Source organism: Nelumbo nucifera, chromosome 6 (assembly GCF_055504915.1).
Source record: "Nelumbo nucifera cultivar China Antique chromosome 6, China Antique-T2T, whole genome shotgun sequence".
NCBI lineage: Eukaryota > Viridiplantae > Streptophyta > Magnoliopsida > Proteales > Nelumbonaceae > Nelumbo > Nelumbo nucifera.
Genome location: NC_142654.1, coordinates 33,702,045 through 33,722,720, shown reverse-complemented (window position 1 = coordinate 33,722,720; position 20,676 = coordinate 33,702,045). Strand labels below are relative to the sequence as shown.

Here is a 20,676-nt window from a genome sequence, read left to right as displayed (position 1 = left end):
ACGCCAAATTAAATCTTTATTGGAGGTAGATAAGAATGACTCGTGTGTGACATGCATAACAGTGTGAGATGGTTTGCTGGTTGCTTCAAGGTAGTAGAGTCCATCCCTTTCCTTAGCAAGTCCAATCTTCTTCCCCAAAACCTGGTCCTGAAATACACAATAAGAAGGAAAGAACACAACATTGCAGTTCACATCCTGGGTGAGTTTATGTATAGAGATAAGGCTAGTGGATAACTTAGGAACATGAAGCACATTTTTAAGCAATAGGGATGGAGCAATTTGAATATTCCCAATCCCTGCCACTGTGGTGAAAGAACCATCAGCAACAGAAATTTTTCTATTACTAGGACAAGGTGTATAGGTGAGAAAATGTAGTGAAGAGGGTCTCATGTGGTCAGTAGCTCCAGAATCAAGAATCCATGGAAAAACTTTAGCTGAGGCATGTAATCCTAGAGATAAAGATTCACCTGAGAGAGCAAGAGAGGTAGAACCACTTCCTGGTTTCAAGGATTTCAGGAAGCTCCTTAGCCTTTCAATTTCTTCATCATTAAATGGTCCCTGACTTGAGTGTTCTTGCTGCGGGGTTGTGGAGACATTATGGGCCTGTTGGACTCCTTTTGAAACTCCTCGATTTCCCCATTCCTTGCTGGATGTGGGAGGTTTCCCATGAAGTTTCCAGCACCGATCTTTTGTGTGTCTGGGCTTCTTGCAATAGGTGCACCAGAGGTTATCGTTAGAGTCACGGGTAGTTGTGTCACGAGCCAAGTTGTGATTGTTCTCACCCTTTGAACCACTGTAACTTCCTCCCCTTGCCACCATGGCTAAGCCTTTGGGATCTTTAGGCTCAAGCATGATTCCACGGCGGCTTTCCTCAGCTCTGACAAGGGATATGACTTCATTCAATGGAGGCACTTCTTCTTTGCCAAGAATTTGTATTCGGACCTGATCAAATTCAGCATTCAGTCCGATCAAAAAATCATACACCCTATTTCTTTCAATAAAATTCTTCAAGACCACAGCATGATCAGGGCACTTTGCTCAAGAACCCGATAATGATCAAGCTCATGCCATAAATTTTGTAGCAGATTTGCATACTCTGTAACACTTCTGCTCCCTTGTTTGGCCGCCACTGTCTTCACTTTGACCTCATAGACATGAGCAGCGTCATGGGCTTTGGAATAGGTTTGTCGGACAACATCCCAAATAGCCTTTGCAGAGGGAAGAAACATACAAGTATCACTGATCTCAGGTGTCATTGAACTCCACAACCATGACATAATCATGGAGTCCTCTTCGTCCCAAGCATCAAAATTTGGCTCGCCCAACTTTGGCCCTGTTCCAAGAAGGTGGCTAATTTTTCCTTTTCCCTTCAAATAGGTACGCACTAGTTGTGACCACTTCAAGTAGTTTTGGCCATTTAGTCTATATGTTGTCTGAATATTCTGCAAATCACCAGTGTGAGGATGAGAATTTGTTGCTCCTTCATCAGTTTGGACGGGAGCACTTGTTGCAGTCGTGTCGGACATTGTTAATGGAGGAAAAATAAGGCCAGTAGAAAAGGAGAATAAAGGAGGGAAGAACTGGCCGGAATAAAGGAGAATAAAGGAACACTTCTGGTTACAGATCAACACTGAAGGTCAGAAGAGAAAAACACGAAAAACTGGCAATGAAGGCCGGAAAAAAAATCTCAAGGTTGAGAAACCTAGAGCTCTGATACCATGTTTTGGAATGGTAGAATACTGATGTGTTTCATTCTATTGCCAATCGACATATTTATATAGTAAGCTGCTGCAATAAATAGAAAGAAGAAGAAAATAGAAAGAAAAGAAAATAGAAAGTACAAAAATAGAAAGAAAAGAAAATAGAAAGTACAAGAATAGAAAGAAAAACTTTCTAAATCAATCCTTCCACAATCCTAGGAATATATACAATTCTATTTTTACACAACTACCAAATATAGATCTGCACCAGTAACCCCATGTTTTCCAACAGTGTTTCAGAATTACTTTGGGTTAGATCCTTCTCGAGTGAGATTGGGATAGATGCAAAGGAGCCCATGATGTTATATTGTGACAACCAAGCTAATATTGCCCACAATCCAATTCAGCATGGCAGGATAAAGTACATTGAGGTTGATAAACTGTTCATAAGAGAAAGGGTGACAATCAGAGACGTCTTTTGCCTTATGTCTCCTCTGAGTTACACTTAGCTGATGTCTTCACCAAAGGGGTTGCAAAGAATAAGCTTGAACATGACTTGTGCAAGTTGAGAATGTGTGACATTTACTCCAAACTTGAGGGGGAGTGTTGAGGATTTTGTGCAGATTTGTTAGTTGTTTTTGTTTATTATTTATTTAGATAATAAGTGGGGACCACAACACTCTTGTTGGGACCCATTGGAGTAATGTTTCTAAGTTTTTTATGCAGTTTTATGTGTTAGCCGCCCTATAAGGGCATATTAGTCATTGTACTTAGTTTTTATTTAAGTATAAATACCAATGGGAGAGGGCGGCCATATCTGATTTTCTCTCTCCTTTCTCAACTTCTTCTCTCCTCTTCCTCTTCCACAAGAAACTCTTCTTTTCTTTGTAAATTTTTGATTTAGTAGATTTCTACTGGAAATGAAAAGCAGAATACTTTTGGCATGCTTCTATTGCATTGTAAAATGAACTTTACTAGCTAAAGTATGGTTTTCATTAATTGATGCTTTTTCTGTTTTGCACATTTTAGTTTGAAGAATTCATCTTCATATGTGCTACTATTTTTTAGTTCATGTGCCATAATTTTAGTGATGCATCATTTTACTATTTTGGTGTGGGATAATAGACATTTTACACATCCATAGAGTGTAGACACCTTGAAGGAAATATTTAAGTCCTCTAGTTTGTCAAAAAGAGTCCTGTTTCGCCTAAAATCCCCAAGGTAACTTGCTTTTTGATTTTTGAGAACCAAAGCTAAGAAAGTAGCAATATCACTTGGGTTGATGATTGCTCTCTTAAAAAAATCAACAAAAATAGGCATGGCTTTAGGTTCGTGATTACCTTGGGGGATTGAGATAGGGAATGCAGATGAGACAGGATCATTAATGGGTTTGGCTCAGCCTGATCCGGTACCATTACTCTTTTGTTAACCAGGCATGGAATTAGGTTCGACGGAATTAACTGTCCCTCAAGAGCATCTCCAGATTGGTGATTGACCTTTAGTACTGAACTCCCAGTGGTATTCTCCTTATATTGCCCTAAGAAAAGTCTATCCTCTAATTTACACACACCACGCACTTGCTTTCTTAGTATTGAATCACACTCTCCCTACATTGTGGTTGACCAATGATCCCCCCTTAAAAGGTGTCATTTCATTTCTCATTGTGGTTGTTGGTTCCTGAACCATTCTTAACTTTAACATCTTTTTACAGCTTCTATTGTTGTAGGTATCGTTCTGTTAAAAGGGCATGCATGTCATCCTTGGAGAATTTGCAACTTCATTTAGAGGTCAAACTAAATTTTTGGAATGGTTGGCATTTTAAAGGTTTTCAAGCTGTTTGTAGTCTTTTAGCAAATTGGAAGTGTTGTTTCTTTTGGTTTGAAAGGCAGGATTTATTTATTTTTGGTCATTTTCTCTATTTTGTAGTACTTGGAAGAAGAGATGAGGCTTTAGTTTTCTGTTGGTTAGTGTACTTTTCCTTTGCAATACCATACTATTAGAACCATGAACAGAGGCTTATTTAGATGTCCAAAAGCAGGAATTGAACAAACCATTTGGTCTAGAACTTTAAATATTTGTATTTCCTGAACTGTAGATTTTCTAGCTTCATCTCTTTTATTGGCCCAAATTAAAAAGATCAAGAAGCTTGCTATCCAAGTACTGAACAAGTTAATAAAATACCCATACCAAGCTCCTTATTAGTTTTGCCATGCACTGGCAATAGAACCTATCTGCTATCTCATTCTGATGACAATATGACATACATTTCATTTGTCTTTTATCTAATTGGTATCTATTGTTTAATTATTTATTTTGATGGAACATTGGAAGCTTTACTGGAAGAGTGACTTGGGATAAATTTTCTATGGCTATCTTAAAAATCCACTATTCTAAGAACGCTCCTACTCATGCATGTCAATACTTTTCTGGAAATCCAGGGGCTAATTACAGAGGATCGTGCAAATATTGATCCAGAGGTTTTGCCATTTGCAAGAAAGATGAAAGAAGTTGGTTATCAAGGATTACGGGAAGGAGCAAGCTTGGTTGAAGTGGTATAGAGGCAATTGTTTTAAAAACTTACACACTACACATAATAAATGTTGCACTGATGACTATTCTTCCATATCATATATTTTAATGTGAGAAGTTTCTTTTAAGTTATAGCCTTATGGGTGAATATCGTTCTCTGGGACATCTAGGTTTGTTAATGTATTACTGAATCTTGCAACTTGGGATCTCTATGTTTGAGATGTATAGTTAGCTTTTGTTTCCTATGTTGTTCCAATGTTTTTTCTGTTTAATAAGTCCCATGTTGATTTCTTTTCTCTGCAATTCCTTTTTTGGAATTGTTGATGCCTTTGTATTTCCTCCATTTTTCTCATTCAATATTTTCTTGTTAATGACTTAAAAATGAACATCATTTTGCCTTGCTTTTGTTGGATTATGAATGACTAAATACAGCAAAAATGTTAGTAGAAGATTCTGATTTTGAGTTTGCGCATTCTTTAAATGAAGGGATGCCTTTTACCACTTGTCTGGTGCTCATGATTATTATGATCTTTAAATATAAACATTGGCCAGGACTTTTTTTTCTTTTTTTTATAACTAACAAGATATTTAAATAAAAAACAAGATAGTTTATTAAAGATCAAAATTTGAAGGGAAGATATGGGAGAGATCAAATCAGGAGAGAGATTAAGAGAGACAGAAACGGTCACCAAGTAAATCAAGAGAATCCAACAAAACTAGATCAAGACCTTGTGATACAATATTCATCTTATTTTGAAATTAGTATTTGGTTTAAGTGACAAGTCACACCCTAAGTTTAAAGCATAAACCATAGTGACTGCAATAAAATAAATTTCAAAACAGAGAAAAGTCTGCATTGTACTGGACACTGTAGAGAACTATACTGTTTTTATTTTATTTTATTTTTGGTGATATAAAAATTTAGTTGAAGGAAAGAAGGGAGACTTAAAGAAGAGTGGTGTAAGGTCCCTTCTAAGCTAAAAAATTGCCTACAAGCGGTCAATATTATGATACCTTTCTCAATATATATATATATGTGTGTGTGTGTGTGTGTGTGTGCGTGTGTGTGTGTATGTATGTATGTATGTATGTATATTATGATATAACATTTATTTCCTTGACAAGACACTGTATGCAAACTGCAAACAAATTGGCTAAAGCATCTTAGGACCCTAGTTTCATGGAGAATTGACTGTTCATCCTGGAAGCCAAAAACCTACCAACTCTAAGAACAAATTATAATTTTGAAGACCTCATTCTGATCAATGCAGCCTTGCCTTCTCCAGGCTTGGAGAGTGACACATCCTAAAGTGCTAACAAAAAGTCAATAGCTAAATTCATGTTTGTTGAACATTAATTTAACATGGGTAATGTAATGCACTGTTGGTGGTAAAAGAATATTTGTTACTTGTTTTAGAATTTAGAAACCATAGTAGAAGGAACAGAACCCGGTCAAATATTCAAAACCAGGTAGGTGAATTGATGAAATTGACATACTTCAATCAACTGAAAACCTCTAATTTTTAAGGACTTACTCACAGCTTTCTTGTTTGGTAAATCTGATGGATGTCTAAGGACTTACTATACCCTCAAAGTGGAAAATCTTGTAGATACATACATACGTAGGTGTCCTTGTTTGTTCAATGTGTAAGTGATACCAGTGTTTCTACTATTCTTGACAGTTGAGGTTGACATATTGAAATCAACTAGTAAATATGCACGTCGTTGCACATGTTTATTTCGGATAATATTAATAATTTCCATATCATTATTAGAACCATTTAAAAAGGATAAGTAATAAAAGCATGGTGTTCTAGTGTATTTAGATTTTATATTTCATTTTCATTGTAAATAAAGTTAATTCTTATTTATCATATTTACTTTTTTTAATATGATAAATATGTGATATTAGAGATGTGCACAAATTTTATAGGCAAAGTTTTGTGTTTTCCATATTTTTTATTTCTATCTATTTTTTGAGTTTTATTATATAATTATGACACCATGTGCTGGCCTATTTGACTTGAAAAAAAGCAACCTCATTTTTGGGTAACTTTAAATTTTTTATTCCATTTACATAATTAATTCTAAAAATAATTCTTGTTTATCGCACTTATAATTATGACACCATGTGCTGGCCTATTTGACTTGAAAAAAAGCAACCTCATTTTTATTCCATTTACATAATTAATTCTAAAAAGCAACCTCATTTTTGTGTTTCCATCTATTTTTAGTTATTATTTAATGATGACATCGATAGTTAACTCACTTACTCAAAGGATTGGGCCATTATGGTGCAAGTCAAGTAGGTTGGGCTGAATTTAAGCTTAACATAGGTCCAACCCTATGCATTGGGCCTAAGGCTTCAGACCAAAGTCAAGCCTAATCTATTCAACTTGGGCCCAACCTCCAGGCTGCGTTGAAATTTGATGCACTTGGGTTTGTCATAGACTTGGGTCTATCAATTAGCCCCATGACAAAATTTGACATACAATATATGTGTATAATTGTATTTACATGCATGTATGCAATATGTGCTATATATGCATTTATGATTGTATGTATATATTTAGGCTTGACTTTATCTACCTAAGGGATAGGCTTGGGCCTAACCAAAAAATAAGAAAGCCCAAACTTTTGAACCTAGGCCTAGGCCCAAGTTGATGACCAAAAATTGAAGCTAGCCTATTTAAAATTACGAGCTAGGTTGATTCGAGCTTGAGTTAAGCCCACCTAATTTTCCTCCTAATGGACCATTGACCATTAATTAGATGCAAAAGCAGTTTTCTTTTTAATTTAGTTTAGTTTTAATTCTATTTCTATTATTAATAAAAATAACTCTTATCTATCACACATATGTTTGCTTAATATGATGAATACATAATATTAAAGATGCACCCAAATGTCTTTTTACAAAATTTCTATGTTTTTAAAAATTTCTGTCTCTATCCTTTTTAAATTTTTTATTATTAATTTATGATATCATCAGTTGAATCATTGACCCACCACTTGAATAGGAAAATGGTTTCGTTTTTGGGTTAGTTTTAAATCTTATATTTCATTTCCATTGAATAAAAATACTTTTATTTATCATGCTTAATATTGTATGATATGATTAATAGATGTAGTGAAAATGGGCCAAATGGGCCTTGGTGACTTTATTTATTTTAAGTTATGTTTTAAGTTTATGTCCTTTTAGTTATGGGCCTCTTTTGTTTTGTTTTATTATTTCTTTAGTGTTGGCCGCCCCATTAAGGGCATCTGGGGAATTGTACTCAATTTAGAATTAAGAGAATAAAAGACAACTTAGGGGGCTAGAGAGAAAGGATTGAACTCTTCTCTTTTCTCTTCCCTTCTCTTGTTCTTCTATAAACCTCTATTGAAACCTTTCTTTCTTCTTCCTTTTCTATTCTTTTTCTATATTTTCTTTATTATTGTAGGTGTGTTTCACAACTTGGTATCAGAACAGGTTCTCACCTTCAACATCTTTCTCTTTTCTTAGCCTATACACAGTGTGTATGGAGAACTGATCGGATGATCAATCAACAACTTATGTAACCCAATTAGGAGGGTTTTTGGAGAGTTTTTGTGGAGTTTTTCATCCTTTGTTGAAGTCCAGGGCAAGTTCTTGGAGATTTTTCCCGAAAACCCTAGATAACTGGAGACACTTTGAAGTTGGTGCTTGGGGATCAAAGGGAAGCTCTTTGATTTCTATTAATGACAATTTGGGTTGGGCTGAGTATTGGAACCTCTGGTAGGAGGGATTGAAGTTTCTCTCCTTCTATCCTATTGGGTCCTGTGAAAGTTTGGAATAGGAAATCTAGCTTAGTAAAACCCTAATTTGATTTTTATTTACATCTGTTCACTCAATGGAGCAAGCTGGAGGAGAAACCAAATATCCCACAGATTTTGGGTTTGGACTTAGATGGCTAGTGGGGACTTTGTTGGGGGTAGTGACCACTGTGAAGTTGGATGGATCCAATTATTTAGCTTGGTCTCAATCAATTAAAATACATGTTTGTAGTAGAGGGAAATGGGGTTGCATTACTAGGAGTAAGAAGAAACCGGTGGAGGATGACCTTACGCTGAAAAGTGGATGCAAGAAAACTACATAGTAGTGGGTTGGTTAGTGAATTTTATGCAGCCACACATTAGTCAACACCACCTGTGGATGGAAATTACAAAAGAAGTGTGGGATAGTGTCATAGAGACCTATTCCCAAATGCTTAATGTTGCTCGAGCCTAAAAAATGAGGAATGATGTAAATAATCTAAGATAGGGAGAGAAATCTCTTTGGTAGGAGATTGATTGATGGGGATTGTTGTTTGGGGTTGTACTAAGGATGCAGAAACACATAGGAAGTTACTAGAGAGAAACCTGGTCTTTGGGTTCCTCACTAGACTCAACCCGAATTATGATATTGTGAGGCAAAATGTTTTGGCAAAGGATGAGGTAACTTTGTCTTAGGCTTATGCTATGGTGAGTAGTGAGGAGAGCATAAGTTTAGCCTGTAGAGCCGCAGGTTGATCACTATGCTAATGCTAGGATGAAGCCAAATGTCAATGTTGGAAAATGCACCCAGAGCTCATTCCTACCAGACTTAAGAAAGAAAATAGTGAAAAAAGGTTTGAGAATGGAAAAGGTGGAAATGCAAATTTAGCCACCTCCTCACAGAGTGAATGGAGACAGAGTGGTGAGAAGTCGGTGGGAGAGCAACTTGCAGCTACTAGAACTGAGTATGAGAAATATGGCCGAATAATCAATCACTTGGAGTCCACTACAACATCTACTTCATTAGAGACTATTCCTTCCTCTGCATATGCACATTCAGGTATTCGTGCCACTACAAATCATTCTTCTATTTCATATACTCATAAAATCCCTTCGATAATTAATTTTGGTGCCTCTGACCATATGGCCAATGCTTCACATTTAGGGGCCATTTGGTTAACAGGAATAGGGGTCTGGAATCGGAATCGGAATGGGCTATTCCGATTTCAACTGTTTGGTTGGACGGAATCGGAATCCCATTCCCATTCCTACTAGAATGGCATTCCCCCATTTGAGGGAATGGCCATTCCCTGCCCCTCCCTTGGGAATGAAATCCCATTCCTACTGATTTTAATTCCCATTCCCACTTTTGTCTGAACCAAACAGACTGAGAATGGATCATTCCAATTCCGATTCCGGATGATTTCGATTCCAATTCCGATTCCGATTTCGACTATGAACGAAACAGACCCTTATTCATCTCTTACCAACTCCTTTCTAGTCGGGAGAAGATATCCCTTGTTGATGGCTCCCTTTCCCCTATCATAGGAAAGGGAGACATTAAGACCTCACATTTCCTGACCTTATCATCTATTCTTCACGTACCTAAACTTAATACTGATTTGCTTTTATTTTGTAGTTTAACTAAATCCCTTAATTGCAGTGTGATCTTTTTCCCTTCATATCGTGTTTAGGACATGAAATCTTAGAAGGTGATTGGGAGTCACCATGAGGTGAATGGGATCTATCTGTTAGTCATGCCTGAGCAGAGACAAGTACAACCTTAGAGAATTGCATTTGTTTCAAAGTCCACTAGTCATATTATGTTATGTCATAGTCATTTGGGTCATTTGTCTTTCTCTTCATTGAGTCAATTGTTTCCAAAGCTATTTAAATGAATAAGTTTGTCAAGTCTACATTATGAATTTTGTGAGTTCTTAAAGCATTGTAAGAAGACTTATCCTTCAAGTAGTAAAAGATCGAATATTACTTTTAATATTGTGCACTTTGATGTGTAGGGGCCTTACCATTTACCTTGTATGGGTGGCTATAGATATTTCTTCCTATTTGTTGATGACTTTTCATGATATGCCTATATTTACCTTATGTGTTCTTGTGCTGAAGTGCCTAAACTTGTGCAACAATTCCATGAATATATACGCACTCAGTTTGATACCCGCATCAAAATATTCCGATCAGACAATGCTAAGGAACATTTTGAGAAGAACCTTACTTCCTACCTTGAGAAATTTGGGGTTGTCCATCAGAGTTCTTGCGCCCATACTCCACAATAAAATGGAGTAGCGAAGAAGAAAAACACACATATTGTGGAAGTTGTAAGGAATATTCTTTTTCCTACCCATGTACCTATGAAGTTTTGGGGTGATGCAGCTTTAACAACCACCTATCTTATTAACTATATGCCTTCTTAAGTCTTGGAGTTAAAGTCTCTTTTTGGAGTCCTTCCTAGTGTTGAGCTTTTCTCCATTCCTCTACGTGTCTTTGGTTGCACTTCCTATGTCCACATTCTCAATTCCAAGAGACTAAGTTTGAACCCAAGGCTCAGAAATGTAACTTCCTTGGGTATGCCTCCACAGAGAAAGGGTAATGTTGTTTTGATCCCATTAGTGGCATCTGGTTTGTTTCCATGGATATCACCTTTGCAGGATCAATCCCATTTTATAGTCGTCCTTCTAAGGAGGAGAGATCTCTTGAATTATTTTCTTCATCCCTTCCTTTGCCAACTCCAGTTGAGTCTTGTGTCAAGTCCTCTACAATTACCCATTCTCGTGGAGGGATACTCTCCTTTGAGGTCTTCCATTCTTGCTCCTCCCCCTCTTCCTGCTAGTCCTTCAGTTTTTATCACTCATCCTATTCTCTAGAGGTGGTACCAAGAGCAAAGGCTAAGGCAAACATAGGTTGATCCTACACCTCTAGTTGAGTCTTAGGTGCTTTTAATCACCAAAGAGAGGATAGGTCCGACATCTCCACAACTAGCACGTTCATTTCTAGACCTTGACCTACCCATTGCTCTGAGAAAGGGTAAGAGGAAATGAATAGTTCATTGCATTTCCAAACACCTTTCCTATAACTTGTTGCCCCATCCTATTATTCCTTTCTAGCCTCCATTTCCTTTTAACCCATCCTAAAGTCAGTGAGTGTAGCCTTAGCCAAACCAAAGTGAAGAGATGCTATGAGGACTGAAATAGAAGCACTCCATAAAAATAATACCTAGGATATTGTTGACTTGCCAGTTGGGAAGGAGACTGTTGGGTGTAAGTAGGTTTATGGTGATCTCAGTTTGATGTTAAGAATGCATTCCTGAATGGTGATCTCACTTAAGAGGTATATATGTCCCTTCCTCCTAGTATATATGGTAAGGAGATGCAAGGTAAGGTGTGCAGATTGGAGAAGTCACTTTATGGCTTCCAACAATCTCTACGTGCTTGGTTTGACAGGTTTAGGGCTGCTCTTGTTCAGTTTGGCTACGCTCAAACTCAATCAGATCATACTTTCTTTGTTAAGAGGAGAAATATTCTAGTTACATTTCTTATTGTTTATGTGGATGATATTGTTGTTACTAGCAATGACATAGAAAAAGTTAATGTTCTCAAGAAGTTCCTTAATTCTGAATTTGAGATTAAATACTTAGGGGAGTTGCGGTATTTTCTTGGGATTGAGGTTGCTAGGTCCAAAGAAGGTATTTTTAAGTATGTGTTGGATCTTCTTATTGAGATTGGAAAACTTGGTGCTAAACCTACCTCCACCCCTATTGATGTGAATCATAAACTCTCAGTGAATGATGGAGAACTTTTAGCTGAGAGGGGAGTGTTTCAAAGATTACTGTGGAAATTTCTTTATCTATGTATGAGTCTCGTCTAGACATTTCATACGCGGTGAGTGTAATCAGCCAGTTCATGCATGCTTCCAGAGACACACATATAGCTGCTGTAGAAAGGGTGCTATGCTATCTTAAGGGAACTCCCAAGAAGGGTATATAATTTCCTAAACATGGCCATATGAAGGTAGAAGCATATACAGGTGCTGATTGGGCAAATAATGTGGATGATAGGAGATCCACATTAGGCTATTGTGCTATGGTGGCCAGGAATATTGTTTCCTGGAGAAGTAAAAAGCAGTCAGTGGTTGCTAGATCTTCAACTAAGGCAGAGTATAAGGCTATGGCCCATGGGGTTTCTAAGTTGTTATGGCTTAGATCTCTCCTTGATGAGATGGGTGTTTCATGTCAAGCCATTGATGTTGTATTGTGTAACCAAGCTTCAATTAACAGTACTCACAACCCGGTTCAACATGACTGAACTAAGCATATTGAGGTAGACAAACACTTTATATGGGAGAGAATGGCGTCAGGAGAGGTGTGCCTTCCTTTCATTGTACCAGAAGAGTAGCTAGCAGATTTTTTAACTATGGGAGTTCCGAAGGCAAAGCTTCAACATTATATAAGCAAGCTGGGCATGATTGACATCTGTGCTTAGCTTGAGTGAGAGTGTAGTGAGAATAGGCCAAATGGGCCTTAGTGACTTTATTTCTTTTAAGTTATGTTTTAAGTTTAAGTCATTTTAGTTATAGGCCTCTATTTTTTGTTTTATTATTACTTTAGTGCTGGCCGCCCCCTTAAGGGCATCCGAGGAATTGTACTCAGTTTAGAATTAAGATAATAAAAGACATCTTGGGGGGCTAGAGAGAACAAATTCAACTCTTCTCTTCTCTCTTCCATTCTCTACTTCTGCTGAAATCTTTCTTTCTTCTTCCTTTTCTTTTTTTTTTATATTTTTTGAATTATTGTAGGTGTGTTTCACAACTATAGATAATATTAGATATGCACCTATTTTTTTATAATTTTTTTAATATTTGTATTTATATTTATTTTTAAATTTTTATTATTTGAATATGAGAAAATTGGTTGACCCATTTGATGTTGATGGTTGAACTATTTACTTGCCTCTCAGACAAAAGGGTGGTTTATTTAATTATTTTTCTTGTTGCTTTTGAACATAGATTTTACATTATTAAAAATGTTAGATATAGATTTAATTTGTATAATATATTTGGTGAGAAACAAAAATACTTCAAATAAAGTATCTAAGGAGAGAGAATGAGAATTAATATCTTAATGAGAGGACATTTAATGAAGTGGAAAGTAATAGTAAATTACATTTTTTTCATAAAAAGTTAAAGAGGGATTAAATTCACAAATGAGGGTGTTTTAGTCAAGAAAATTCCACAAATCTTATTCATTTAATGTGCCTTAACTATAAGATTTAATGAAAGGAAATGGGACTTAATAACTTAAATATAGGTCTTAATGATGGGGAATATAATGAATTTAATAAAAGTAATACAGATATAAGATTTATCATCATCTTCGCCATCGTAAATTTTGATGGGCAAATTATCCACTGAAAATATATTCATCCATGTCCTTTTCATTGTACCTCAAAACAAGATGTCATAATGAAGCAAGAAATTATGCTAGTACTCCCAAGAGTATCTCTTGTTTCATTATTGTGGTGGCATTTTTGGTTATTTTTCTCAAATTTTCAAGGCCTATATAGTTTGTCTTTGCCTTTTAGGTGTTTTAATATTAAAAACGTTTATAGTAAATTATATCAATTGTGTTATTTTAGATGCATCACAAGGAAGCCACATATTTCTTCCTAATTCAAGGTTGATAATTTCTAGTTGCATAATTGAGATAATATACCTTGCTTTATTGCCACATTTACTGTATTAAATCACATAAATGCTTTTCTAATTCTATACTTGCCAGGTTCGGCAAGTGAATCCTGATGTTCTTCTTGGGTTATCTGCAGTTGGCAGCTTGTTCTCCAAAGAGGTATAAAATGATTAAGTTGTGATAAATTAAATGTCATGGTGGATTTGCATTTGGTCTTCATAACTTCTGTTCTACAAGGCTTGTGCTTCAGATTTCCCCCCTATGAGATGTAAAAAGGTTGTGGTTAATGTTCAAAAATACTTATTTGGAAATGTAAGGTCACTATCCAATATTGGTCCCAGCTACCTGGAGTCTTAGGAGGGGTAGAATTGATAGTGTAGAGAGATTGGGCCCAATGGGCCTTAGTTCTCTTTGTTTAAATAGGTTTATTTCTGTTGCTAGTTCTGCTGTAGTGGGCCTTCTTTATGGGTCTGTTTTTATTTCTTTTTGTTTATGCTGAAGTCAACTGCCCAATTAAGGGCACTCTTGTAACTTTACACATTTTTTGTTTCAACATATATAAATCAAATGAGAGAGATCAAGTTACTTTCTTCCCTCTTCTCTTCTCTTCCATTCTCTCATCTTCTTCCTAAAGCTTGTACTGAAACTTGGTATTAGAGCAGGTTCCACCTTCACATCTTTTTTGGCTCATACATAGTGTGTATGGAGAACTGATCGGCTGATTAATTAGCAGCTTATGCAGCACAGTTGGGAGGATTTTTTGGAGAGGTTTTGGAGATTTTCATCCCTAGTTGAAGCCAAAGGCAGGTTCTTGGAGTTTTTTTCCTGAAAACATTAGATAATTGCAAAAACATAATTACAAGTTCTAGAGACACTTTGAAGCTAGCGCTTGGGGATTAAAGGGGAGTTTTTTTATTTCCTTTAACATTGATTTAGGTTGGACAGTTTTCTGGAACTTCTGGTAGGAGCATCTAACTTTCTCTCCTCCCATCTTGTTAGGTCCTGTGAAACCCTAGTTTTGGGTGGTTGAAGTTTTTGCTTTGGGTTAGCAAATCTTGATTAGTAAAGCCCTAATCTAATTTTCATTTGCATCCGTTAAGTCAATGGAGCAAATTAGAGGAGAAACCAAATATCCCACAGATTTTGGGTTTTGACATGGAGGGTCTATGGAGACTCTATTAGGAGCAGTGACCACTGGAAAGTTGGATGGAACCAATTATATGGCCTGGTCTCAGTCTATAAAGAAACATGTGTAGTAGAGGGAAATGGGGTTACATCACTGGGAGCAAAAAGAAACCTGCGGAGAATGATCCTACCTATGAGAGGTGGATGCAGGAATTACACAATAGTGGGTTGATTAGTGTTAATGATTTGATTAACACTGGTTTAGTCCTAGGTCTGAAGTAAGAAAGAAAGAGAGAAGAAGAGAAAGAAGAGAGGAGAGAAAGAAAGGGTTTGGCCAAAGAGAAAAAGATAACACTCTCTTATCCAACCGACCTTTTATTTATTGTTTGTGCATTAGAATACAAAAGACAATTATGTCCTGTATTAAGTATCGGACACACAACTTAAACACAGAAAAAATAGACAACTTACCTTTAGTTAAATGACAAAAAAACTAAACTACCCTTATGTTGTTGACTCTAACACTCCCCCTCAAGCTAATGAGTATTTATCTTATAATCCTAGCTTGTTATATACGTAATCCACTGTCCCCCGACTCAACCCTTTTGTAAATAGATCTGCCCACTGATTTCCTTAACTCACATGTGTCATACTTATCACTCCACTGATCACCTTTTCTCTTACAAAGTGGCAATCAACTTCTATATGCTTTGTTCTCTCCTGAAAAATTGGGTTAGAAGAAATGTGGATTGTAGCTCTGTTATCATAGTACAACTTCATAAGCTTGTCAATTGAGAACCCCATCTCCTAGAAAAGGTTTTTCAGCCACACCAGTTCACATGTAGTATGTTCCATGGCCCCATATTCAACTTCAGCATTGCTTCTTGCTACTACAATTTGTTTCTTGCTCTTCCAAGTCACCAAATTTCCCCCAAGGAAGGTACAATATCCTGTAGTGAATCTCCTATCAGAAACTGATCCAACCCAATCAGCATATGTATACTGTTTTATCTTAAGAGTTCCTCTATTCTTTTATAACAATCCATGACCTAGAGCTCCCTTCAAGTATCTGACAATTCTTAGAACTACATTCCAATGTGGAACCCAAGGGTGCTGCATAAACTGACTCACTACACTCACTGCAAATGATATATCTAGCCGAGTATTAGTCAAATAGTTCAACTTACCTACCAACCTTCTTCACCCGCATCAATACTTAACTTGACATTTGGTTCCATAGGTGTTTCATTCGGTTTGGCACCTAATAGTCTTGTCTCTTCCAGCAAATCAAGGACATATTTTCTTTCACACAAGTTAATACCATGTCTTGATCTTGCAACTTCTATTCCCAAAAAATATTTCAGCTTACCTAGGTCTTCTGTTGGAAGTGATCATGCAGAAAAGTCTTCAACCTATCAATTCCCATACTATCACTGCCAGTTATGACAATGTCATCTACATACACCACTAATAAGATCTTCCTAGCCTTTGATTCATAGTTGAACACAGAATGGTCTACCTGGCATTGTTTAATGCCAAAGTCCTTTACCACTTCACTGGACTTTCCAAACCATGCATATGGAGACTATTTCAGCCCATAGATTGCCTTCCTAAGTCTACAAACCTTAACATCCTCCCCCTGAGCAACAAATTGGTTGTTGCTCCATATATACTTCCTCAAGAAGGTCACCATGTAAGAAGGCATTTTTAATGTTAAGCTAAGAAAGGAGCCAATCATACATTGCTGCTAAAGGGATCAACACTCGAACTGAACCAATCTTAGCCACAAAAGAAAAAGTTTCAGTGTAGTCAACTCCATACAACTGAGAGTATCCTTTTGCCACTAATCGAGCCTTCAAGTTTTCCACATTGCCATCTAGGAGATATTTCACAATATACAACCACTTACATCCAACAACATGCTTACCAAGAGGGAGAGTCGTAAGGTCCCACATGTGATTGTGTGCCAGTGTAGACAATTCTTCCATTGCTTGGCACCACCTAGGAGAGGTAATAGCTTCTTGGACATTCTTAGGGATGGAGACAGAGGATAATAAAGATATAAACTAGAAATGGGAAGTAGAAATGTGAGCAACATAAACATAATTGGAAATAGAGTGAGAAGTACAACTACATTTTCCTTTCCACAATGCAATGAGCAGATCAAGATCAAAAGGAAGGGACAGAATTGCTAGATCCGTCGACGAGGAATGGACTGGAGGAGGAGCTAGTGCTTGTCTGTGAGTATACACTTGTGTGATTGGTAGCCTTTCAATATTAACCTACATTGGAGAAGACAACTGAGACAACAAGAACTATAGGAATGGGGTCCTCAAGTGGAACAGGAAGAGAAAACATGAGAGGAGGAACATCAAAGCTAGAAAAGAAGGGAACATATTCAAAGAAAGTGACATCTAAACACACAAATGAACGAGGAGAGCTAGAGTTGTAACATTTATACCCTTTTTGAGTTCTAGAATAGCCAAGAAAGATGCATTTTGTAGCGCATGCATCTAACTTGTCTAGTCCAAGCCCTAAATTATGTAGAAAACATACACAACCAAAAACTCTGGAGTAAGGGGAAATGAAAATAAAGTAGGAAACAAGGATGAGAAAGGTGACTAAATTCCAAGGATAGGCATGGGCATCAAATTGATGAGAAAACATGATGTAAGGACAACATCACTCTAAAAATGCTTGGGAGCATTCATATCATGTATAATGGACCGAGCAGTTTCAAGTAAATGTTGGTTCTTCCATTCAGCCACACCATTCTGTTGCGAGGGTAAGTACAAGAAATTTGATGAATTACAGTGTATTGTTCTAAATATTGTTGAAATGTTGTTGGACAATATTCTTTAGCATTATTCTGTTAAAGTGAGCCGAATAAGGGTAGTTTAGTCATCTTATCTTTGTTAAGTTGTATGCTTATGTGGCAGTTTTATTAGAGACACTCTGCCCCACACTTAAGTAAGGGCAGTTTAGTCTTTGTAGAAATTATTAGAGACTAATTACTATTAAGGGGTCGACTGATAGGGTTTACCCATCAGATTCGACAGTCCCTTCTTTTCCTTCTTCTTCTTCTCTTCTTCTTCCTCTTCTTCTTCTTCATCTTGCTGGTTCGGGTTACTGTAGCAGAAGTCGAAAAGCCATGTCCCTGACCTACTTCAGTTCGTGAAACATCTCAGCAGTGTTCGTGATCTCTCTTTCTTCGTTTCTGGGCTGTCAATGGAGAAAACTGGTTCGTCCTAGGTCTGAAACATCTCAGCTCGTCTCTCTCTGCTGCGCATAACCTTCTTCATTAAGAAAAACGACCTCAGCAGTGAATGGTTGGTTGAGACTCTCAAAAGAAGGTCGGTTATTTCTTCTCCTTGTGCTGCTGGTATTTTTGGGTAGAAAATCTTCAAGAACCTGCTAGTACTGATCAGAACCTAGAGAACTAGGTTTATTGTTGCCCTAGTTCTTGGAGAAAATCCCAAGAACGGGCTGTGTGTACAATAGCCGAATGGTGTAGGGGCTGCTGTAAGTTGCAAAGTGGTGTAAGGACTGCTGTAAGTGGCCGAGTGGTGTAAAGTGTAATGCAGTGACCTAGCCGAGTTCCTTGTGGTCGTGTAGTGCCCTCTTAAAGGTGTTAAACAGGTCTGTACCGGGTGTAACAGATATGACTATGTGGTGGTGCTTGTGATGCACAATTTTTATTGAGTGGTTGTAAGAGGGCTTGCATGTGATTAGTAAGTGTTGAATTGATGTTTATGTGGTTCTTGGTGTTGTGAAATCAGTAGTAGTGTGAACAAGAACAAGGCTTGTGTACCTATTATTGTGTTGAGGGGCCGCTATAGGTGCTGGAACATCAAACTCCTAATAACAGCACTCAGTTTGTAGCTGAGAATTCAGGTTAGAGGCAACGGTGAAAGAGTACCATGGCAGCAACGGGAGATGGATATAATGATCAGAAACCTAGTGTGGTGGTTCCCTCTGACTACCTAGGTGTACAGATGACCTCAATTAAACTGAATGGGGAGAACTATATTCCATGGGCCAAATCAGTGGTCCTCAAGGCAAAGAGGAAAGTGAAGCATATAAAAGAAGATAAACCACTAGCTGACTCTCCAGGGTTTGGTGATTGGGAACAAGAGGATGCTCAAATCATGACCTGGCTATGGAATAGTATGGAACCCAAAATTAGTGCCAACTTCATGTTCCTAGATACGACTAAGGATATATGGGAACATGCTAAGAAGCTGTATTCTGGACAAGATAATACTACAAGGGTATATCAACTTTATCAGGAATACTTTGATTTGCATCAAGGAAACAAAACCCTAGAAGACTACTATGCCTGCATGAAGAATATAAGGAATGAACTCAATGTCTATCATCCCCTCACTCCAGATGTTAAAGTCCAGCAACAGCAGAGGGAACAACTAGATGTTACAAGATTCTTAGTGGGGTTGAAATCGGAGTATGAACCAGTTAGAGCCCAAATATTAGGGAGCTCTACCCTTCCTACTCTTGAGGAAGTATTTGCACAGCTTCGTAGGATTTCTTTGGGACAGACAGAGAATCCCACACAGTCTGATAGATCAACACTTGTGACAGTTAGAGGAAGTGGACATGGTATAAGAGGGGGAGGACATGCCTCCCGAGGAGGCCGTGGCAGTTCCATGTTTGGCCGGGGTGGTGGTCATGACTCAGGGGGAGGCTGTGGCAAAGGAAAGAGTAACTCTGCAAGGAAGTGTACTCATTGTGGCAGGGAAGGACACACGGTGAATTTCTGTTATGATCTACATGGCCCTCCCTCTAAATGGGCTAATCATGCTGTAACTGGTGAGGTTGATATCAGTGACAGTAAACAGGCAGACCTAACTCCTTCCACATCCACATCTGCTTCTGGGAGGGAGATGGTGAGTGTACCGCGTGATGAGTATGAATGGTTCCTTCAAACCACTTCATAGCATACCACTGCTACTCTTGCCCACTCAGGTATTGCTTGCATGTCATCTAAAACCTCTCCCTGGATTATTGACTCTGGAGACTCTGATCACATGACCGGGACTCCAGGTGTGTTCTCTTCTCTTTCTGAAATTTCCACATCACAATCTATTACACTTGCCAATGGCTCCTCATCTCCCATCTGTGGTGTTGGTAATGTTGACATGGCTTCTCTTCCTTTATCATCTGTTCTATATGTACCTAAGTTTCCATTCAATCTTATGTCCTTTAGTAAATTAACCAAGACTCTTAACTGTTCTGTTACCTTCCTTCCTTCCTCTTGTGTTTTTCAGGATCTCAAGATGGGGAAGAAGATTGGTGGGGGGCATGAAGCTAGTGGATTGTATTATCTTGATGGTGGTGGATCCTCAATTGCTCTTCAGACTTCACTTACTCCTCTACAGTGGCATTGTCGACTGGGACATCCTTCTCTAAAGGCACTCAAGATATTAGTTCCATCTTTGAGTCATTTGTCAGTTTTACAATGTGAGTCATGTCAGTTTGGGAAACATCGTCGTGTTTCCTTCAGTCCTAGAGTTGAAAGTCGTATGTTGAGTCCTTTTTCTTTGGTTCATTCTGATGTTTGGGGCCCGATCAAAATAGAGTCTTATAATGGGTACAAGTATTTTGTCTCTTTTATTGATGATTATTCAAGGATGACATGAATTTACTTAATGAAAGAAAGAAGTGAATTATTTTCCATTTTTCAAAAATTCCATGCTGAAATACGTACACAATTTGGTGTTCCAATCAAAGTCCTTTGTTCAGATAATGGTCGTGAATACTAACTTCATTTCAACAGTATTTAGAACAACATGGCATTATTCATCAAACCTCATGTGCATCCACTCCTCAATAAAA

General features: G+C 37.5%; 1 protein-coding gene across 1 annotated transcript in view; it reads left to right on the top strand.

Moving 5' to 3' along the window:
• The window catches only part of LOC104606431 (NAD-dependent malic enzyme, mitochondrial), a 135,206-nt gene that overhangs the window by 71,567 nt on the left and 42,963 nt on the right, over nt 1-20,676 (top strand). The window contains exons 11-12 of the mRNA XM_010271624.3: nt 4,139-4,252; nt 13,792-13,857. Of these exons, the coding sequence (XP_010269926.1) occupies nt 4,139-4,252; nt 13,792-13,857 (180 nt within the window). The remainder of the gene's footprint in view (nt 1-4,138; nt 4,253-13,791; nt 13,858-20,676) is intronic.